The following is a 24,939-nucleotide window of genomic DNA, read 5'->3' on the forward strand; positions in this document are numbered from 1 at the left end:
TCATGTCTTCAAATTACGAAATGAATATATAGCTACAAAGAAATCCACCAAAAAAAAAAAAAAAAAAGAATTGTTCCTCAATGATTTTGAGGAACAATGTTTTGAGGTCTGATTTTGTCATTTTGGATGCTAGTTGAATCCAAAATTGAAATGATTGGACAAATTTTAATAGACGTTGCAAAAGCCAAATCATTACATTCTATCCGTCAGTGCGAAATTATTACTATCATTTCGAATGATCCAATCGAAACAAATTTAAACCACGTGGACATATACAGCATCTCCATCTCTAGAACAGAATTCTACCTAATTTTGAAACGTTTGATCACTAGAAATAATGCGACTGTAAAAAACATGAGATAATTTTTCGAGTGAATATAAATTACAGTTTGCTTGACTCAGTCTGTCACTCGTTTAGCATTCATGTAGATATGTAGTAACCAATGCATTACCTGGATATAAGGATTGGACTGAGATCAGTTCTGTGAATTTTTTGTACTCTACATAGGGGTCCTCTCTCAGTCATCAGGTATCGATCTTTAAGATGACTATTTTTGTAAGGATTCTGAAATCCGTCCATCTAAGAAGAGTTCCGGAATAACTTGCATACAGATGGACAGACAAAACGAATTTAATAGGTTGTTACTCATTTTGCAATACGCGCCCAAAACTATTGAAATAAAAAAAAAAGGTTGAAACCGTACTAAATCATGGGTGTCTTAAATGCTTCTGCTGTTAGGCCTCGTTAAATGAAAATGATTCCGCTCTTGAAATAATTTTGATTGCAAGTTAATTTAATCGGAAGGTAGATGCTATGGTGCATATTCTGATTAAAATTAAACTTGTTTTAAACTGAATATTGTGATTTTAAAGCTCCAAAATAACAATAGAATCTCGTGATGTTAGTCCAGAATTGTGGAAACTAAATTTCTGATGGTTAACTTTTTTTTTTTTAAAGAAATATTTTTATTTTACTATCGAGGTTTTAAAATATTTTCTAATGTCCCAGTTTGATTATTTTAAAGCCATTGAATGAAATTAAAAGAAAATATTGCTGATTGTTTATACACAAATAAAAAAAAACAACCAGAATACATGAGAGATTATCCATTTGACTGGCCGAATATCTATAAACAGCTTGCGATTTAAAATCAACTGTGCGAGGAATTCTAAACATGAAACAAGACTACTCATGAACAAAAACTACAACAACCCTTATCACAGTCAGCATGAACGAAATGTAGTAGTGACGTTATACAGTAATAAGTATAAGTACAATATAAGTATGACGTTATAAGTTCAATAAACAAAAGGGAGCTATGCCTTCTAGGAATGCATTAAAATATTTAAAATGCATTACCTTTAAAAAAAGGCAACAAGTGAAAGGAAAAACATTAAAAAGGCAAAACATATCACTGGGAGTAAGTCAGAAAATATTCAGAATGCTTTATTTAAATATGTATTTAGAAATTATCTCAATGTTGAATCCGCGCGCAACTGTAAACACGAAACCCCATTGCTATTTTTAACTAAGCCTTGAATTACCTAGTTAACATAACTTCTCTATTTAGCAATGTACCAAAGAAGAACACCATCCAGTGATTCGATTTTTGCAGCTTGAAGGCAAAGAAAGCGCAGAAGTTCGTTGACAACGTGGAGCGTACTATGGACAATGTTTTGCAGCAACAGCGACGCATATTGTTATTATTAATTATTATTATTATTCGTGACACCTCCAAGGAGTCCGAAGACTCATCGCGGGAGGACACCTATTGTACAACTTTCCATCTCCACCACTATATATACGAGAATTCTCATGTTTAAAACAGTCGAACAAGTATCACCAACGAAGAAATGATCACTACGTCCATTAACATTGACGAATGATGAGAGCACTGAAAAACAGCGAAGTCATTCGTAACAAGGGTATAACTATCGATGAGCTAGCAAATGTGCAGGTTAACTGCGGATCTGCCTATTGTTAAATTGGGAATGAAGATATTTATAATTAATAATACTTCATAATTAACATGACCTGCCATATCATAAGCAGGATTTATCTAAATTTATTTTGTTAGTCTCTTGCTTCTAAAATGTTATTCGTGTAATCTTTTGCGTTTTGTTAGTTAACTTTATTTATGTAATTTTAAATTATATTATAGATATGAAAAAGCTCTGTATTAAAGTGTCATTTATTTTATTTGCTTTATTCCTTTAATAATATTATAAGAAACTGTAATGTATGTAATTTTAATATATCCAGAAGATTTTTTGTGATATCATTTGATTGGTTGTTGTGAGAAAACATGCAAATTTCTCCTAGCGCGTGTTGGAGCGTGAACTACTATGTACCAAGGGAAAAACAAGTTTGATGTGAGCTAAACCGGTGAGAACCAGTTACTGACGGGAAAAAGGAAGGAGTGGATACGAAAACGAAAGTAAAAAAGAGAATCGAGTAGGGAAATATAGAGAACGGTAGCTGGAGACTGGAAGGGAATTTTGACGTGCCGAAAACGGAATTTAAAGGACCGGGAATCGCTTGGTATTTTAACTTACTTTTTTTTTGAGTTGGATTTATACCAAAACTTCCTAACGCCTAACAGTGGAATAGTGTAGGGAATTGGATAATACGTTTAAAAAAAAAAGAAGAAATAGGTAGATAATTTAAACCAAGTGCATAAAGGTTATATTCTTCCGAGTCTATAAATCGGTCGCGGAAGTGGAAGATTCTTTTAAGTCTGTGTCATTACAAAGTAAAAGTCAGCAAGGACTTTAAAAATGTTGTTCGATCTCCCTATGATGTTATAAGATTACTTTTGCTATACTTAGCGAGAAGTAACAAAAATTAATTCCGCCGAAAGTAAATTGTTCCTAGTTGTTGCATTCAGCGAGTCAAGATTTAATGTGCTAAGACTTTTCCCTCTTCAAGTGACAAGTGCTATTTCATTGAATTAGGTGTTCATTGACTGAACGAGAATACTGAGAAGCCTATTTGTTGTAATTTGGGAATCTCGAACTTACAAGAACTAAAATTGATTGACTGAGCTTAGAGAAGTACAAATGAGTGTCTGATGGTTCATGAGTTGTATTCATTCTGAATATCTTGAACTGATTTGATATTTAAATGTTTTGAAATATAACCTTGATCAGAGTAAAGTTATGATAGAAGTCCTTTGTAACAAGAAGGATAAGATCTGTTAAATATAATCTTTAATTATAAAGTTTGAGCTCAGCTGAGTGGTATTCTAGAATTTTAATGAGAGTTTTGTATTCGTTTAATTGTAATGTCCCTGTTGGAATGCTGTGTTATGATGTAATTTATGTCACTCTGCATTAAATTGCATGCCTGATTGTTTCATTGCACCGCTCATTAAAATAATACGAATCTCAGAAGGAACCCTATGTAATAAAAACTTCGGCCTAAAATCAGCTTATGATAACCTGGTACAGTTGAAGGTTGATTTATCTAAGTTGCTCTTGCAATTCAGAACATGGAGTGGCGCAGTATAATATAAATTTTCTTCATATTGGATTGATATATCAATCTACAACCAATTAAATACTAACGAGAGAGAGAGTTATAAGACAATAAAACGTGATTGAGAAGAAATTACGATCTAACACTATGAAGTCAACCATGAGAGATTTCTCTTCCATCGGGTTCGTGAATGAAAGATTCTCACATGGACGAGGAAAGCAAAAACGTTTGGACATACGTGTAACCGTCGTCTTGAACTAACATCGGGAGACAGTAACTTTTTCTTAAGGCCCATTTTTGCTGATACAAAATGAGGTTCATTAATACAAGCTGAAGAAAACAAACGGTAGAGTTTGGAGTGAAAAAACTCAATGTTCCATGTAAAAAAAAGAAAAGAAAAAAGAGTTCAAATCACAAAATCCAGCAAGAAAAGCGATGGTTATACTTTTCTTGGTTTCATAAGAATCAATCATAAAAATTATCACGTCAACAGTGCACGTTGCAGATGAGCGCGATAAGCCGAACCCAGACTCCAAATAAATCCAGAGATCTGTTATCACAAGGTGTTGTGATAATAGACCTCTGAGTTTATTTGGATTTTATCTGACAACACTCTGATCTGAGGCCACAATGACTGGAAGATGGATAGCATCCTTCATAGTACGTTCTAAACCTGAACTATTTATTATTCTGTTTGGACCATTCAGAAGTACTTTTAAAGACGTCATTCTGTCAAAGATACAACGGTACAAAATTCGTTTATAGCTAGATCACGTGTATTCAAAATCAGGAGGACTATGTTGAAAGACAATGCCCCTGTATGCTTCGTATCGTTATTTATGCGAATTTTTCCCTTTATTCCTTTCTCTACTCCTCCCTATTCTACCCAGCATTAAAAATGAATCAGTAAATAAAACTAATATACCGCAACAAGTATTCAAAATTATACTAAACAGCAATAAATCGAAATTCATTATTTGACAGAAAGACTAGTCCAAATTAGAACTTTCGTTAACTTTTGGAGCTGGTTCAATTCCATTCGGTTCATATTAGTTCATCGAAAACGAAACACTGCACTCACACGAATATATGTGGAAAGAGGAGTGGGAGAAGGATTGCTAGAAATAATAAACAAGCCTAAACAAACATACTCATTGTCTATCGGAGCAGTCAGAGAAAAATGCAATAAATAAATCAAAATATTACCTATGTGACAATTTAAGATATATTTAAGACTGGAATTTAAAATTACTAAAATAACAAAAGATATCTCTTATGGGGAAAATCTGTAAGTGACTGAGTGGGATAACTCGCTGCTGCACACGAGCCACGCCACTTAGTAATTACAATAAACAGATTTTTGCTGATCAGACTTGAGTTCACTTTAAACTGTTCAGTGCGTCAACCAGTTCATAAGTTCGGTTTAAAGAATTAAATAATCCGTCAAAAAACAGTAGAACTAAAAAGGTGAATCTTTTTAAAGCCTTTACCTCGAGTCTTTGTCCACATAAAATATCTTATTAATTGACGCCGAGCTCCAGCACTAGTCGCTTAAATTTTTTCCTTATGCAATTCGCTATCACAAAGTGGTAATATTTTTAGGATGTCATCACCGTTAGTATTTATAAAAATAAGAGTATCCCGGTAAACTTCACAAGCTAAATTAAATGATTCCGCGAGTGATTTTTAAGCAAAAAATAAAATAAAATAGAAGATGGTATTATATAATTATTTTGGGTTTGAAGTTTTAGGGTAGTGTTAAAATGGTTTAACACTACCCTAAAACCTAATCTTAAGCAGGCAGAGAGAGAGAGAGAGAGAGAGAGAGAGAGAGATCTAATATCTTTTAAAAAATTGAAAACTCTCAAGCTCTGATAATAAACTCAAAACATATGCCTTCTTATTGGATACGTATTTCCGATACATCACAGTAATGCTCGCGAATATCAGCCTCACACGAGAGAGGTTATAAAACCAAGATCGCATCAGCGTTATGTGCGAGCAAGTGGTTAAGGAAATAAAGAACTTGTTGATAAGTTTCGAAGGAGACTGTAGTCTTCGGAGAGAACGATGCAAGCAGACTTGTTCCAAAAGAAGAGGAAGACGAAATTAGAAAGGTGGACGAGAAGTTGCTTCGGTAGGTTTAATAACGGTGTATGGATGTTGCAAGCAGCCGTCAACATATTCCTAGAGGATCTCCTCTTAAGGAGATCATCAAGCATTTTTGAAGATGTTTATATGCATCACTGCAAATATGAGAAGAATATTCTAAAGTTAGCTTAATTTGGGATTTATATAGGTGTTAGTTGTACAGCTGAAGAAATACTTTCGGACACTGAGGAGGCTTATGGATTTGATGTGTTTATATCAGAAAAGGAAGAGATGCAATTCCGTTCAAGAAGAGAAATCCTATCTTGCTTGCAGAGCCTAGTATAATCAAAATGTAAGGGAGGAAGGGTTTGTTTGGAATTATATAAGACTTAAGGCGTATATAAGGCCAACGTAATTTTTGGCCCGTTTGTCAGTTTTGTGGAAGAAAAAGTTTGCCACCTACGATAAGAAGAAGTGAGGTCTTTCGTGCCAAAAAATAAGGTAAGGTAGGATTGTGTTTCGGTAGCACTGAAGTTAACAAGATTATCCTCCTGGGTGAATAATCTTGTCAACTGGTGTCATTCAGCTGAGAAAGATATAATCGAGATCAAAACACTGTTTTTTTTTATCCAAGCTACTTAGGATTCTCCTGATTTTTTTTTTGACAAAAATGTAGACGTGGAGAGAGAACTGTTCTTGGTATTGTGTGGGATAATCTGTGATATCATCAGGCGTTGAAGAAGAACGATGCTAGAAAGTCCACTTCATCTTTAGATGATGTTAAAAATAGTACCATCAAGATGTGTGAGAGGTGAAAGTGTGGATGTACAGAAGGTGCACCCAGTAGCGCTGCCAATGATCAAAAGACTCGCCAACTAAGCAGGACAAGTTTTCTACATTGAGTAATGGTATGATGTTTTGTAGGTAGCTGTTGTGAGCAATGCATGCCTAGTGCGAAGATGGAGTTGGTCTTCAGCCACCCTAAAATATACACCATTTTTTCCATTGAACTATTTTGAAACTTTTGTAGGCGAAATAAGCCGTGGATGGTGTAGGACGAAAACCATTCAGGGAGGATCACTTCAGTTATTTAATCAAAGAAGGCATTTGGATTCAGGAGAGTGGTAATTGTCATCAACAAGGAAAAGAAGGCGTAGAAATCACTGAGGTCGTCCCTACTACGGTGCCAAAATAAAACGATGGAGTAGCCAGGAGAAGGATGTTCTGTAGTGAAGAAAACTTAAACGAAGTTATGATCTGAGTTAACAACAACATAGTCGATATATACTTGGAAGAACTGGTTAAGGAAAGATCTAGGGGGGGGGGTGTTGGGAGGATTATCTAGCATTTTGGACAATCATCAGCATTTCTTCCTGTTTTATCAGTGGATTGGAGAAAAATGCCAGTATAAGCTGTAAACATTGAAATTTCCAAGGAAAAATGACTTCATACTTTGGATAATTTGACTGTGAAAAATCATGTTTCAGAGAAAAATAATTAGAGATTTCGGAATAGTTATCAGAATTTGTGGCATGACAGATGCAGAAAATTAATATCCTAAAATGCAGTAAGAAAAAATTTAACCAGAGAAGATCAAAGAAAGAAAGAATGCTAGGTTTGGAATTCTCTAACATGAAATTACAGATCTGGAGAATGCACTAGCATTACCTTTATGATGAAAACAATCATGTAAAGTGTATTAGCTCGGATAGCTGAGGAGGACAGAATTTGTTGAAGTTCGAAGCCACCAGATGAGGTTAGCTGGAAACGGCATATAGTGGTTTAAATGCACGTATCATTTGCTCTAATTAAGACTACAAATTAGTGAAGTAGATCAGAAAGCTTTTTTTTTTTGTTTTTATATTTGGGAGATAATTTTTTTCATCCGCAGACTCACTGTATTTTTTGTTGTCTTTCATGACTGGTGGAAGAGAAAAATTAGAATAAGAGTATGCAATATGGAGATGAAAGATTCGCTAACACGTCGCCCACAAAAAGATAATCCATTCTCCTGCTCATGGTGGCTTCAACAGTTTCACTTGCATACCACTGTATTCGGACTTCCTACAGAACACGATCTGCTAGTATGCTGCATCCAAAATTCTCCAATGCATTGCATCCCCATCGTTTATCTCCTGCATGTACACCAACGCTTTTCAGGTGACCCCCCAGAAGAAACAGTATAATATAGTTCAGGTTGGAATCTCTTCTACAAATCACTGTTTGGACAGACTCAGATAATCGAAAAGCTGTTGGGCTTTCATCATGATAGAAATAAATGTCTTGAACCTTCCTGTATAAAATACACATCTTTATATTAGTTCTTCATTACTCAACTCGTTTCGTGTGCAGTTTTTACAAGAGAAGTTTTTTAAAAAAAACCAGAATGAAACTATCACAAGTTAGTTACAAGAATGGAATACAACGGATGAAAGTTAAAGTAAACAATGAGTGTGTGATGATGTATTTTTGTGTTATAGTCATGTGATCTTCTAGAAGTTTCAAGATAATCTAAATTCAATAAAGAAACATCCCAAACAGGGTACATGGTTCATTTTGTATAAAAATGAAATTACTGTATCTTAATGAACCGCAAGTGTTCGAAGAACACTCATCATTCATTTTTACTGTTGCTTAAGGATGTTTATCAGTTCATAAATGCTCACTATGAGTACTGTTAATGCCATCGGAAGTAAAAGTCTTCGTCTGTGAATAGAATGTTCTTGTACACATAGGATTTGCAAGCACTCAACAACAAAAGTTCACTAATTGTCCATAATACTTCTTCAAGATCCTATATTTATTACATTAGTCTAGTTGTGAATGCTCTTTATTTATCACGCACTAAATCGAAATGGTTATTTAAAAAAAAAAAAAAAAAAACACCAAAGTGCGTGGATATTCGCCGAGTACTTGTTCCACGAGTGCAGTGGACTTCTCGAAGCGAATTATTTAGAAATTTCTAATTAATGTCAAGTTCAAATACATCAAATGACCTGTTTACTGCAAAAAATAGTACATACACACACTTGGAAAGGTGCATCGTGCCATATAACGATTCATGTGTTTGTAGCCGGTGTAAATTGAGAAATATGATCCAAGTGTGATGATCAGTGTGTAACTATGTCCGGGTAAAATGGTTGAGAGAAAGGAAATGACGAAGTTTGAAAGAAGCGTTGTGATAGGATGCCACGTTTCAAGTCTATCTGTTCGGCAAATTGTTGAAAAATTGGGTCATCTCAGGTCAACTGTTAGTGATACCATACTGAGATGAAGGCGCAGGGGGGGGGGTCAACCACAAGTGCTACCAGCAGTGGACGACACACCACACATCAGACGTAACCGTAGGGTGCTAAGGAAGATAATATGTAAAGACCATACATTGAATGCAGAGTTCAGGGCATTGATTAGAACACGAATCTGCATACAAACACTCAGAACCGAGGCTCACGACATGGGCTTGCATGGTAGGACCGCAATATGCAAGCCTCCATTACCCGAACCAACATGTACGCATCTTCAGTTGTGCAAAGAAAGTGCACAGTAGGACGTGGAAACTTAGAAAGCTGCTATAGCGCGACGAATCACGATACACCCTCTACCGAGCAGGTAGACGGTTGTGGGTGTGGAGGATGCCCGAACGTCTCTTACTAGAGTGCGTAACCCCCAACTATTTAATTCAGAGGTGGCGGCGTGATGGTATGGTCCTGTTTTTCCTGGTTTGGCGTCGGGCCTTTGTTTGTTGTGTCATGAACACTGAACTCCGAGAGATATCTGAACATTACGGACAATGCACTGCTTCCTACTTGGTGGCGATTCTACGGAACTAACCATTGTCTCTTTTAACAAGACAATGCACCCTGTAATAAGGCTACTGCTGCCTCTAACTGCGTGGTTTGTGGGTATGAACGTCACCACACATGACTGGCCTCCACAGAGCTCTGATCTCAACCCTATTGAACGTCTGTGGAATGAACTGGAGCGTCGGATGAGGTTAAGGGATGTCCGCCCCACAGCAGTCCAGGACCTCATTACATGTCTAAAGAAAGAATGGTCTAAAAATTCCCATACATATATATAACAGTTCTTGTGTTGCTCTTAGTAAAACCATAAATGACGCACCTTTTTCAACGTACTCCTCGTCGACATTCAGAAAGCACTGTGTTTATTAAAAGTTTACAAAATCCGGAGAACGCTTGCAAAAATACTACTTAATGAACAATTTAAATTATTTAAGATGAATTAGAATTATATTTTCAAATTACTGACTTGCAATGAATGATCAAAAACATTATCTTGAAACGCTTACACTGATAGACCTCGCGCAGTGAAGACAGCCCTATTATCTTTTAGATGAAATGTTTCTAGATAATCAATCCTAACGAATAGAATGCAAATGAGCACTTTCAAACCCTCGATTGTACTGGTGACCTCGTGAAATAATACAGATTATAGACTATGAATTATTTTCAAGCGACCTAAGGCCTCAAAGTAAGTAGGATGGCGGTTTCACACGAGAAAATTAAATTCGTCTACCTTCTAAAAACATCTGACATCCGTGCCCACAATGAAATTCGAACCTCCGATTTAGTGGTTGAACAGCGGGTTATGCTTATCCACTCGATTATCTAGTTAGTCACGTCATATTCAATTATTTACGTCATTATTTAAAATATAACTATATTATAGAAGGAAGTTATTTTTATGTTATTATATTTATAGCAGTTATAGTGTTATATTATAGGACTGCCTGATGAACAGATCGGATTGAAAAAATTAGGAGACTAATATAGCTTAAATGTCGTTTAATCAGTAAGTGTGAATCGTAGAAATAACATTCGAGATGTGATATGTTTCTATTTATATCCCGCATCGGCTGTTGACCGCGATTTAATCATCTGTTAGCTCAGAGCACGTCTGACTGAACTCTGGTATTAAAAGAAACCAGCCTAATGTAGAGAGAAAAAGACTAAAAGTGGGCGTAATCAGCTTGGCGATATGTGGGCACGATGTGCCTATCCAAAGAAGAACAAACATTTAGGACAATATTCTCTTCCCGTTCTCAACTTTGGTTTCATGTTAATGCAGACGTTGCAATATTAAACGTCAAACATCGAACTTCCCAATACACTCAAATATAATTATAGGAGTCGCACTAGAAATAGACCCCCCCGTCATATAAAGAAGTCAATCAATCCAGATCAACTGCATTCATGGAGTTTTTCTAGCTTTATACCTCTTGCAATGTTCAATGATTTCTCATGAGAAAACCTATAACAAACTCAATGAATCAGGTTTTATTTATTTTTCAAAAAATAATGTTATTGCGATTAGCAATTAGCACCTTTGTGGGCAGACGCATTGTCCTCATGAAAGATGATTTTTTTTCCTTCTGCAAACTGGGTCTTTTCTCAATGTTTTTCGTCTGGTGTGGTTAAATGATCGGAATAATATTACCCGGTTATTGTTTTACCCTTTTCAAGATAATTAATAAACAAAATGACTTTAGCATCCCCAAAACACCAATGCCATGACCTTTCCTGCAGATGGAACCGACTTTATCTTGTCTGGAGCTGAACAACCGGCTACTCTTCGCTGTTTTGACTACTGTTTCGATTCTGGTGTGTAATGGTGAATCCAAGCCTCATCCATAGTAATACATCGATGCAAAACATCAGTTTTATTCTTGTTAAAACGCTCCAAGCACTGTTCAGAGATTTTCATGCGAGTGCGTTTTTCATCTTCTGTGAGCAAGCGCAGCACCCATCTTGCCCAAAGCTTTTTCATTTGCAATTCTTCATGAAAAATACAACTTACACGTTCTTTTGAAATGTCTATAGTCTCAGAAATTTCACGCACTTTGACTCGCCCGTCATCCAATCATCCAATACCATATCGTGCACTTAATGATTTCTGGTGTTGTTACACTTTTTGGACGTCCTTCACATGGATCATCTTCAAGGCTAGTACGGTCACGTTTAAACTCGGCAGCCCATTTCTTACTTGTCGAAAACGAAGGAGAAGAGTGTCCATAAACTTTTATGAACTTCGAATGAATTTCGTTTGGCGTTAAACCTTCTTTTACAAAAGAATTTCATAACCGCACGATACTCAATTTTATCCATTTCAAGGGATAAGCTTTTGCTTCAGACAGCTGTATGAAACAAACTACTTGATAGAATGACTTGCAATTTCACATGGATGCTTATGACAGATGTACCAACTTAGAAAAATAAATCTGGCCGATAGTGTTGCCATCTATGGTCAAGGCTGAGAACTTTTCAGACCACCCTCGTAACCACACATCCAGCAACAGTTTACAATATTCAGTTTGTACTCAATGGCCAGAAGAGGTCAATCAATCGCCTAAACATACCAAATCCTGAAAACTCTTGTTTTCATCATTTTCTAGTACAGCGCTCTAGTCATTAATTTCTAGCACCTGAATATCGAGCATTTTTCTTCCTATATTTGAAAGGTTTCAAGCATTTGAAGATTTGTATATAAGGAATTAAATGCAATAGTAGTAGTATGTTAGTCTAAAAAGCAACAGAAATATTGGTTTATTTTTACTTTCTTGTCCATTGATTTATTTAACATAATATCGAAAGTTTAGTTTCCTAAACGCAAGTTTTATATCGCTTTAGTATCGTATCACCAATACCAATCTGATATTCGATTTTGTCTAAATATGTTTTTAAACAACCTGTTTTCTCAGAATTGTCATCCTTTCAACAGCCAGAGGACGTTAAGAGTAAGACACCCTTTTTGATGATCATTTCCATAATTTTTTATGTAAGTTAACTAAACGACTTTTGCTTTATCTTCTAAAGCAAAAGTCGTTTAGTTAACTTATATGTGATACAAAAAACTGAATCATTTCACCTAGATAGCTGCAAGGACAAATATTTTCCTTGCCAATTATCACCAACTCCCTCTAGTGAGACTTACCAGCTAAATTGGCATACAATGAACGGAAACATAAAAGTAATACGTGCTCATTTGACTCGATAACACATTCTTGAAGGATTAACAAATGCAACTCTACTCTTAACTATTTATCAACTGTTAATAGAGTCTCGGTGAAGGTTATTACGTCACAACATAAACTGTGCATGGCATTCTGTCTTCTGTTTGCTGCGAACTGTTTACATTTTCGATAATTGGATGATTCTCAATGTATAATTTACACGAAGTAATTAGTGCGCTTAAGGAATACTACTGTAGTGTAATGTGATTCTATTTACTTGTTCAAAGCAAAACATACAAACTCGGATTGTATGTCGCGGCCATAAACCACAAAATATGTCAATATTTTTCTTATTCCAGATGTGTGATTAACACTTTGTCGTTCTCCGAGTCCCTTCTGAGATCATTTTGTTACATTTTGTTCGATGGTTAAATTGCTTTTCCAAATGAACGCAGCCACCTACTCTATAAGTTAATCTCAAGTTAAGTTTGAAACTGCAGGTTTCATAGATGAGAATATTGTAATCGGATAATTAATCATCTTAAGAGGATAACATTAGAGTTGCAAAAGTAAAATAATCTTACAGATATCTTAATTCTTACAAAAATGACACCTGAAAAGTAACCCACATGATGTATAAGTCGGTCCTACCTATTTGTTGTACTTCAAATATTATCCCATTTTAAAGATAACGACGTCCATCCACACAGAATTCTAGGGGATTGGAAGAAATTGAAATATCTTGAAAGTTCCAGACTTGGGTCATACATACATACTTAGGATAAACGAAAGAAATGGTTAGATGCCTCGAATCTCGCAGATCAATTAATTTATTTGGATTCTAATGGATCGTATATTAAAACGAAAAGTTTAAATCGCATATTAAAAGAAGAAGATCAGCCTGTTATAAAATAACGCAGCAGTCTTAAAAGACAAAAATCAGAATTAAATACGTACATAAAATGAAATACTAAAAAAAGACATTAGAAGTAGTATAAACCACCTAGAAATATAATCTAAGGCAAGGGATATTGAAATTGGTATTCCCGAAGAGACAACAGAATATGTTTCAAGCATCTTTAACAAGATCCCTGATAATTTGCAAACTGAAGATAAGGACGAAATTCTTCTCGTAGTATAAAAACAAAATTAAGACGATTATTCTTAAGTCAGGGGACAGATGGATTAGAGGCACGTGGATGAAAAGCGCTAAGTAATAAGGAGAAACTCAAGCTCCGAAGCTATTAACAGTTTCAGAGCTATTAATAGCTATTAAAATATTAACTAACATAAAACGAAAGTAACAAAGCAATTATTTTATGTGCAAAACAATTCAAGATAGCAAAAAGTTATCAATTTACTTGGATTAAAAGATGGTAAAATATTTTAAAGAAGAAATAACGCCAACCTACACAGAATGAAGATCGAAGAAGATCAAAGTAATATTAGTTCACGAGTGGAGGATGAAATAAAAGCTACAGTATTTACAAAATTTAAAGGACAAAAACCTTTATATCTGAATGCCACACTATCTTCTATATAATACATAAACGTCAGCAGCTTAAGATATAATACGGACAATCTTGTTATGTTGAATCACGCTAACGCAAGGCCTGTACACGATCATGCTGTCTGAGATATAGGTCAAAGAGGAAAAGATTCCTGGTGTCTCGTTTTTTAACTACAGATTATATACCAAATCAGGTGGTGTATTAATTTTCTCGAGGGATGCATATCATAATCTAACTTTGTGTGATTTCCATGTGAATACCTGCACCTACACAACATGTATAATAATACCATATTTATTTTAATATACAGATCCATCTTTACACGATGGATGATTTCAATGAGGAATTAGGAAAATACTGAAGATTGTCAAAAGCGGTTTACATCCACTGGATAGTCAACTGTAACTTGCTTAAAAACAACTAGAGAAAATGAAATACTTAAAAATTATGCAATCCGTGCTTAAAGTAGTACGTTTTTACACACAAACCAGAAAATTCAGAGGTGTAAGTACTCAATTCTGTTGACATATCTTTAAATGATTGTAACGAAGTTGGAATATGTGAATGACCAAATAACTAATTTTTCTACAATAGTCAAATTAATACCCATTATAAAAGAGAAGACCAAGATGAATAAAAACAATGAGATCCCTAACAAAGAAGACGGTAGCGAAGCAGCTGATTATACAACATATAACAATATCAGAAGCTGTAAGATTAGGTATTTTTCACATGGCTAAATAAAAATCTACGAGATTTATACGTGTCCGGACAATTCATCGCCGAGAAAATTAATCGTGGGAAAATGCATCACAGAAAAATTCATCGCGCGAACTATTGATTGCTGAAAATGTTATTCGCTAGAAAATTGAAATGATAATGCATTGATACCGATATATGAAAAGTAAATGCAGTGCAAGATAAATTTCGCAAAATATAATTTTATTATGTATCTGTATTAGTCAGCGCGGTTAGCCGAGTGGCTGTTGCTTCACAACCATATGCCTGGGAAAGGAAATGAGGTGTCAATAATATAAAACAAAAGAATGTTTGAAATTTCAGCTTTAGTTATGAAACTATTCTCAATATAATCTCCCTCACTTTCAATATATTTTCTCCACTGCCGAACAAGTTTATCAAAGCAATCGTAGTAAATCCTCTTTTTACTTTCATAACCATTTTTCGCTTCCACTTTGACCCTGGTTCATCATACTCAACCCCCATGCCCTTGAGATGCATCTTCGATTTTGGAAGTAACCAGACGTCCGACGAAGACATCGCCTGGATGTAAGGAGGATGTTTCACAATTTAAAACACGTTCTCTTCTATAATTATTAAGAGCTATGTTGCAAAAGAGGCTGTTTCTCAGCATGAATGGGATTAATCCGTTGTTTCAACTTTCTCGAGCTCTTCGCATAGCTTTGCAAATTTATTGTTTTCCCTTTCACCATACGAACTTAATGAATGATGCATTTATTGTCCCAAAAGACAGCACACCCCTTCCGGCAGAAGGTTAAATTTTAAACTTTTTTTTTGTCCTCGGGATTATATTGCTATCTTAATAGCAATTTCATAGATTGAACTTTCAACCCGAGTCACGCTTCTGTGAAGAAAAGCATTTAGCCTTCCTTTTTGTTAATGTTGGAGCAGCAATTGGCGACAAACTTCAAGTCTCATCCGTTTCATTTCACTAGTCAGCTGACGAGGCGAACGACTTCGTGTTAGCCCAATTCCGTAATAATCTGGTTGACTCGTGCTAATCCAATCTTCTGTTCCAGTGCGAGTGACTTCTGACTCAGTTGCCGATTTTTTTTTTCACATTAAGTGCTCAGCTTCCTGCTGAAGGGCGTTCGATCGTACATAGCTACATACTAAACTGAAGGATCGAAGGGGGAAAAAAAACGACACGTCGAGGCCACTCGCACTTAAAGCGCGAGTGGCCTCGACGACATTATTTTCGGATCGTCCCTTGTAAAAATGTTTTAATTTTTGATATACATTCTTCAATAACTCCACAAGAAAAACAAACTAAGTTGTTAAAAGTTAGTGTATTCTTTGTACTGCTGCATACAAGTTTTTTTTTTTTTTTTTTTTTTTTAATATTGCAAGCGATAGACTCAATTACACAGAATATCACGCGATCAGCATTTTGCAAAACCGAAATATGGACAACTACGTCCCACTTAATAGTTCTGTAATGCTGATACTGTTACATCTTCAAGCGCCTTCACAGATTCTTCTTTTTGTCTTGCCCATTTGAAATTTGTCTTCGCTAACTGATGACAAAAGACCAACTAGTCATGGTAGCGGACACCTTTAACCATTGCTTTGCGCCGGTAACTACAAGAAAGGGCGGCGGGGAGGGGGATGTCTTATTTGCAATAATTTAAAATGCCTGCAAGTGAAAAAACAATGACAGAGATGAAATAGTTTGAATCGTAACAGGCAGCAACAGTAGGTGCATTAAATTGAATTCTTCCAAGCCTCGCCTAGAGGGTTGCTGCGTTTACAGGCACCACTTCCTTCCTTCTAACGAGATATAAAAAATTATAAAGAAGATGGCGAAACACAAGTGTGACTTATTTATTCAAGAACGACAGTTTCTAAATTATCATTCGGGGGATACGATACTTTAGAATCTCCTTAGTTCAAGAAAAGTGAAAAGTTATTCAAATTAGTGATTTCTTTGTGCATATGAATCAAAGTTTAATTTAATTTATTTATATATTTTTTTTAATTTTTAAATGTATATCCCACGTAAAAAAGGTTGCAAACTCGTATTAGTATGGGGTTAGCTAAGGGGCATATAATCCGGAAACCCTTTCCATAGGCCAAACACAGTATCTTTTTCTCAAGCCATTTCAGGTCTCCATTAAGCTGGATGGTGTCTCACCTATTGATGAAAATCTCTGCCACATTATCTGAAGACATTCATAAATATCCATCCCAAAATAGAATTTAAGTTCAAGGCTTCTGGTAAGAGAACAGAGAAATTATCCACTTAGACAGTACTTATTATTTTTGAAGAATTCTGATTTTTTTTTTTTTTTTTCAAAACAAATTGGTCTTGTCCAAAGCATGACCATCATCGAAATATTTTCTTTGTACTCACATTTATTTCCCCCCCACACACACACACAACATAGGTAGACAAGTTCGAAAAAAAAATTATTGAAGATATCAGCTTTGAGTTTCTTCCAATGGCACCTACATCTTTAGGATCTCAAACTGATTAAATCGTAAATACTTGGTTGAAGCAAACTTCGTTATCGGGAAGAAACTGAGAATAGCCTAGCAAATACAGAGCGTTACAAGTATGTAGGAACATTTTGCAACGCCCTCTTTGGCCAGGAACGATAAACAAAAGGAATGTATATTGACTTTTGGCTAATTCCTTTTTAATGCACTTTTAATTTCCTTTTCTACGTACGCGCAGCTTTTTTTTTTTCCCTTTACAATTCGATGCACGATTAGAAAAACTAGAATGAAGTAATAACTGTATATTCGGCGTGAAAGTCTTACATTTTCACTGGTTCTCTGTTCTTCGAGAACACCTACATTAGATTCGTTCCAAATAATGACTCATACAAACAAATAAATACATGCTATTTTACCGAATTTAGATAGGAATAACAAATACTCTGCGCAATTATTACATGTTTTTAAAAACTATGGGCAATAAGGAAAATTATGTTTATTACTGACCGCATTAAATTTGTTAATTGCTCAGGTGACAAAAAGTATTTTGAGCTTCAACACTAGGGTCGCTAGTTGTAGTGAGGTAGATTCACTCACCAAAGCAGAAATGAGGATTAAAAAAAAAAAAAAAAAAAAAAAAAAAAAAAAAAAAAAAGAAAGAAAAGAAAAGGAAAAGAAAACCAGTACAGTAAATCCCGCAACTCAGTAGTAGGTGTTTGTTTAAATTAGCAATGATGTTTATACAAAAATATTGATACGGTATAATTGCAAGAACATCTAAGCTTATTTTTTTAGTTATTTTATTCGACTTCTAAAATAATATTATCGCAGAGGAAACTTTTTTTTCAAGAGAAACTGAAAAACAACAGTAAACACATCCAAAAAACTTAAGATTTATACTAAATGATTTAAATAGCATACAGCAAGTAGTGTACATTAGGTAAATCCATTGGTGTGTGTGTGTGTGAAAACAGCGCTGAAAAATTAGACTAAGAAATACTATTCGGCATTTTCAGGAGTCTCCTCAAATGTTTTCTGCGTTGTTAAGTAGATGTGCGAATAAAATATTGATTACAATCAAAACGAATTGAGGAATTGTCAGGAAAATTGCTTGATTGAAATTACAGTTGAAACAACTAAGGATATAAAGGCAGATATCATCTGTATTAGACCAACTAACTCACTTCAGTCGAAAATCCCTTGTAACGGTTCCTTTCCCCTTGATGGGATTTGAAAATGTTTTTCCATTCAAAAGGCAACGTATCAAAGTCCTCAAGACTGTACGGAAGCTCTCTGCCATGGAAGAGAAATAAGTCGCTGTAGTTCCATTTCTATGGTTTTGCTTTTTGGCATACTTTCTTCTCGCAACCTCCTTTTTTTGTTCTGATTCAACATTTGGGTCACAATTATTATGATAACACCACCTACACACAATAGGTTGTAAACCTATAGTATATTTAGTGCCGTGAGCGGACAAACGGTTAGAAATAATTCAGAAACCCTACAAATCAAAACATGGAAGTTTTTTCTTGGTCATGGTCTCCACTAAGCAGAGTGGTAGCGGTGTTCGTGCACAGGACAATAAAAATCATCTATCTAAAGACATCTACCACCATCCATGCCCGCAGGAATTAGAATCCGCTGGAGGTTGGAAGTGCTCTTTATTCGGTCAACCAGAGAGTAGTGTCACAAGTTCCTCTTATAGTTCCTCCTTACATATAACCCTTTCTGCATCTGCAATATTTCCAAACCACCTTTAATTTTTTGTGAAATTCAAGTTTTATTGATGACTTCGTTACTATGCTTCACTTCACAATGTCCAAAGAATTCTACGTTCAGTTTCAAAGGAACTCCATTCTTAATAGACCATCGCAAATTACATCGAACAGTGCCTGAATGAAACGTGCTACAATAGTCAAATGAATCGGGAAAAACGCACCTTGTGCAAACGAGATACGATGCTAATATCATATAAACATTGAGCAAAGTACTCAGGAAACAGGAGGATGGCTATAATTAAAGTATTCCTGTTATGGTATACGGTTCCACTCTAAATAATTAAAATATTATCAACCAAGTAGATACTCGCAAACTGCAGCCTCAACATTCCTCAAGTACTTGCTTCAGTTTTTTTACATAGAGGTATTTTTATGAGATTATTTTTTTTAGATAAAGCAAGCAAAATAATCGAAAACAAATTGGTCCAAATCGATTAAACGATACGACTTTCAGTAGTGTCTTTAACATTTTACTTACTTTTTCCTTCTTTACAAACCTTAACGACAAGAAACAACTTTATTCCAGATTTAGTCAAAACCGGGTGAGGGACCGACACGGAAAAGGGTCTATGCAGAGAATGGTAACCTCTTCCCTGCAATCGTTCCTTCAGCCTATTGGGCTGAATTTCTTTGCGTACCATAATGCAATGTAAGGAACGAAATGCACATTTCAAATTCAGTCGAAAAATCATTGAGGGACGTGATTTCTCTTACGCCCAACCTTTACCAGATTCTACGTTCACTTTATTTCGAGTGGGCCGAATTTTTTCCGTAAACCTTAAACCATGTCCGAAACAGTACTTGAATTATATGATGCGACCGCATAAGTGTTGTGTCAACGACGCGATTTCCATTACATTTCTCCCTTTCGTTTTAACCCGGTTAATATGAAATTTTCATGGGAGCACAAACTCATTAAATAACCATATTCCAGATTTAGTCTAAATCGGTTGAAGGATGACGTGCAGGGGTGTCTTTGGAAGAAGCATCCCTCTTTATTTTTGTCAGATTACGGCGAGTTTTTCACAGGACTTTCAGAAATGTAAGAAGAAAAAAAAAACTTTTACCTTTAGTCAAAATTGGTTAAAACAAGGATGTCGACTGACAGGTGTACAGTCTACAAAAAGAACAAGAGGATTACCAGTCAACTTTTTCTGGGCATTTTTCGCTAATTTCAAATTATTTTTCTTTTCTTTTTTTCTTTTTTTTTTTTTTGAAGTTTTCGTTAACGTTTCGAATTTGGCAAGTTGTATTCGGTGGAATGCTTATGCCAAATAAAAGTGGCAGATCGGTAATACCTTATTGTAGCAGATCTAATTTTGGCCTTAATATGATTCTTGTAATCATATTAAGGCCGTATCGTATTAATTATATCGTAGTCAGCGGCTATTACAGTACTTCACTTGAGTCATTATTGTGACTTGATTTTAATGATGCAGGAGATGCGAACATCCAGTTTACGACAGTATCCGAAGCATGATTATTAGACTGTTTCGCATAATGATTTCATAGGAAATGAAAGTCGGATGTGATTTGGGAAAAATATCTGTACATGCTTCTACTACTGAGCAACAAAGGCATCCCACAACTCAGCAGTGCGGCGAAGTAATGGAAGTCCACAAGTAATACTGAACAGCCGGAAATACGAATAGATATGCCTAAAATACTGACCAGGAGCCATGATAAGGCTAATTACCTCACCTCAGCATTTCCATAAAGTGATGCTGAAGAGAAATGCTTATCTCCAAACACATTGCAGAATCTGTGTTTGAAGATAGAAGTAGAGATAAGCAATCCTATATATGTTTATACGACGTATAAAGCTGTATGCCATTAACTTTCAAGGAAGAGATGCATTCCAGAAGTCTCTGTTAACAACGATGAATGCACTTTGCATATTGTCAGCTGGCATGATCCGATGCGCACAGAACTTGGAGAAATAATACATGTTCTTCTGTCAGTTGGAGAATTCTTTATGAAGGGTGCCTGGAGACTTGCTTTTAACCAGAGAATATTGTGTCAACAATCGACAGCTGTAATGATGTGATATGGATTAAGTTCACTGGATGTGTTGCACGGATTGTCAATTCTGCCTATCCTATATTGAAATAATTTTATGTTACTGGCTCGTCCAAAGTGATAGCCCTAATGTTATTCTAAACAATAATTTGAGAATAACATCGGGAAATTCCAACAGCCAGAACAAAATCATTACCTGAATAACCGAAGAACTTAACTCTTTAAAACTAATGTTTTAAAGAAGAGGCAGAGCAAAAGACCACCAACGTACAACATGAAATTAGTTGAAAGTCTTCGAGTTTTCCAAGCCCTTTGGAAAAGCCTTAGGTCTGAAAAGAACTTTTATAAGGACTTTTCGGTCACACACTTAGGTGAGTAGGTTTTTCCGTCCTGTAAAACAGCCATAAGGATACACACGAAAATAAATATTTAGGCATAATATTGCCTGCCTGGTTAGCCGAGCAGTTAGCGTATCCTATCCCCCCACAACGTCACTAATGTAGGTTTATAACATTTCGTGGGTAAGGAGTCACAAAAAAAAAAAAAAGTTTGTTAACATGTTAAACACTTCTATAATTTAAATAAGTAGCATAAGTATATAATTCGTCGTAGGATGTATCAATGTAAAGGCGGCTTTGAGCAAATCCACTGTCTTTCATTTTCAGTTATGTCATGAAGCAAACAAGCCAGATGTATTTCATTTGATCTATGGTAGTTCTGTAATGAAAAAGAGGAAGCGAATTTAACTAAAATCGCGCAAGCACTCTTTGGCATACGATGTTCGAATACCGGCATATTTAACAGAGTGGATCTCCAAACTAAAAGGCTGCAGGTTGAATCCCAAGCATGCGTGTGAACATTGTTAGGTGATAGAAGATTTTCGTCGGCCAGGCAATCACGAGCATCATCCTGCTTATTAAAACTTAAAAGAATACCATGCTGGTCTGCAGAGTTCTCAGAAAACAAGATTATCAGGTTAACCATTAGCACGTACAAGGCAACTCATGTACAATACCTCTACAGCGCCTTTGGTAGGATACAAACATAACCTTTCTGTTTGTGGCTGAAGAAGAAATAAAGAGTTCAGTACTTTTTTTCCCTCCCTACTTCTTTCTTTTCTCTTCTTAATATTGAGACAGGAAACAGAGTACTGCAACATGTATTACTTTAAGCCTATGCTCTACACCTGGTCCTTTCTTCGTCGTTTTACTGGTGAACATGTTATTTGACATTTAAAGTGTTTGTTGTTGGATGTGGTTTTTAGTACTGTTTAAGAACTGTATTTAGAAATTTTGGTTTTAAAAAAATTCAGTACATTCCTTTCCTATCATTACCAGCAATTTTTAAAGTAATTTATAGCGTGATTTGCAGAGGACGTATGAGGCTCTTTTGATACTTTATGATGGCGGAGGAAAAATAAGTCCCTCCCCTCACCCTTGAAGAAAAAACTGTAACATCATTCTACAATCTTCTTAAATTGTTTTATTTTCGAAAACCAATCGAAAATTCTCATTCTTGCGCCCTGCCAAAAACTTCTTCCTCAAAATAACTGCAAAGTTTTGTTCAAGGTAAGTCAAATTAATTGATTGTGCACTTGTTAGCGGTTATTCAAAATAAATGGTATTACCCCAGGTTACGATGCCCGTTCAGGTGTGACCGAACGTAGAGAAACTTTACTTTTTTTTTTGTTGGGGTGAGGGTAAGAGGAACGAAAGCAGTGGTCTAAAGCATATGAACAATTTATAGAAAATATATATAGCATCACTTATCTTTACCGGAGAAAAGAAATTACTCCATTATGCATAAAACACAATAACCAATGTTTAACTTGAATTTTTAAGCTATGTCACTAACCTGTTCATAAATATTAGATGAGACTTCCAAAAGACTACTCAATATATTAACTACGGTATTAGACCGCACAATTGTTAACTACGAACATCACGGTTTGTTTTTATTTGTTTTCTTCGAAATAGCTGGCCTCGTAAATGATTACTGAATTTGAAACATATTTGTGTAATGAGAAGGCGCACACAAAAAATTTATAGTCAATATTTTGTATGAATCTGCTAACTCTATTTTATCACGCTCTTGTAACATCGTTGCAGACGAAAACATGACACGATTGATACGAAAAGAAGGCTACTTAAGCGAGAACTGAACTGCCGTTATTCTTTTCTTAAAATGCGCAGGCGTTTTAGAAGTTTTGTTGTTTTTTGATCTCTTGTGAATAAATTATACATTCGACGTGTAGTGGGAGGGAAAGAGAGAGCGCAGAAATTAAGAAGACAAGCCATAAAATTAGTCTTCAATGAAGAGTGTTTCCAAGTATTTATAGTGTTAAAATGCCAAGTCATAAAAGTCGTATTTAATGAATAGTATTTCCAAACGGCTGAAAGGTAAGACACACGGTATACGTAGAGTAGGACTAATACCAATGAATAATATGAAGGAACATATCGTCTGCTTTTAATCCTCAACATTCTATTTAATTAAGTTGTTTATTCGTAAAAGAAACATCTGACTTGATTTCGCCATATGTATTTAACGAGAAGTGTTCAAAAATAAGTTAAAAATTTAATTGTGTTGTCACTATAAAAATGAGCAGAATTATTTATTAAGAAAAGAACAATTTATCAAATAGACGCCATTTTCTCTCTACTTTACTTTTCCTCCAATCAGTTATTTTTCTACTCACGCAAACCGTGTCTCAAAATAATTCGTCCTCGCACCAAACCTTTTTTATTTTTTTATTCGTGTAAAGGATTAATCGAATTAATCATTGCAATGGCCTCGTTTTATGTAATTTTATCCGCCACTAGCAACTAAAGTAAACATTCCAACCGTATTAACAATATCAGTAGCCTGTTTCCGGATAGTTTACCGATAGAAACGCAAAGCGCGTCAGATACTGTCCGTTTTTGCTGAAGTCAGCTCAGGCTTCAGCGAATCAGAAGCTGAATCTTGACGTACATGCCACGCGTAATAGGCGCAACTTCCGGAAGTAATAAGTCGGGGAGCTAAATTTAGCTGCCCTGTTGGTTTCCTTCTTCGACAACAAGTGGTCGAGGCAAAATATAACCTCTTGAGTTATTGGTGTGCAAGACGGTCACCCCCCCCCCCCCCGAATGTATTTACGTAGAAACCAAAAGAGTAAAAAAAAAAAAAAACATGAAATAGGACAGCAAAAATAGCTTTTGTATCAGAGGTTCTATTAGATGAAGGGTAATAAGAATGCAACAGAAACAGTTTGCCCAAGTTAGTGATATATATTGCAGATTGATAACATGCTCAGTGGGTCACCTAGTGCAAGGTAGCAATTATTGTTTAAATTAAAGCATTATTTATACATAAGCTATCTTTATGCGTACCTTCAAGTATGAAAAATACTGTCACTGATAAGAAAATACAACACAAATTGATTTTAGTATGAAAATAAATATTTGACGTCCCCAAAAGTTTCGAGAATTGGACTTTATTTTTTAAAAAACACAATAAGATGTTTTGTACTTCTGGAAAAGAAAAAATGTTTAAGAAATAATATAAAATTTATTTTTTTTATTTAAAAAAAAGCAAAAGTACAAATTCAGCAGAAATATTTTTAAAAAAGTATTTTCAAAATTTTAATTTGCGGATTTTCTGATCAGCGATCGAATCATTTATTGAACGAATGATTTGGTCACACTTTAAGTATGTGTAGTTTTCAATGACAAGGATTTCCAGGTTTGATGAGCGTTTCTGACTGGACCATAAATAATTTTTGATGAGCTTCACGTTCATCATATAACTTTTCGATTCTTGTTTCGTTTTAGTCGCTCCATTAAGTTTTTACCAAGAGCAAGGTCACCGTTTTGCTCCTAGTGCTGCCAACTATGTATTTTTTTTTTTTTTAAT

At 35.3% G+C, this 24,939-nt stretch overlaps 1 protein-coding gene and 1 long non-coding RNA gene across 6 annotated transcripts in view; one reads left to right on the forward strand and one right to left on the reverse strand.

The window, feature by feature from the left end:
* LOC150100332 (uncharacterized) overlaps positions 1–23,035 on the reverse strand; it is a 134,077-nt gene extending 111,042 nt beyond the window's left edge. The window contains exon 1 of the mRNA XM_090402337.1: positions 22,900–23,035. Coding sequence (XP_090258463.1) covers positions 22,900–22,907 — 8 coding nt within the window. The 5' untranslated portion in view covers positions 22,908–23,035. The remainder of the gene's footprint in view (positions 1–22,899) is intronic.
* Positions 23,036–23,241: 206 nt separating this feature from the next.
* LOC150100333 (uncharacterized) overlaps positions 23,242–24,939 on the forward strand; it is a 173,289-nt gene continuing 171,591 nt past the window's right edge. For all 5 annotated transcript variants that reach the window (XR_016549225.1, XR_016549223.1, XR_016549226.1 and 2 more), the window contains exon 1: positions 23,242–23,444. This is a non-coding gene — a long non-coding RNA (uncharacterized LOC150100333). The remainder of the gene's footprint in view (positions 23,445–24,939) is intronic.

Source organism: Typopeltis vanoorti, chromosome 13 (assembly GCF_054136105.1).
Source record: "Typopeltis vanoorti isolate ZY-2024b chromosome 13, IOZ_Tvanoo_1.0, whole genome shotgun sequence".
Classification (NCBI taxonomy): Eukaryota; Metazoa; Arthropoda; class Arachnida; order Uropygi; family Thelyphonidae; genus Typopeltis; species Typopeltis vanoorti.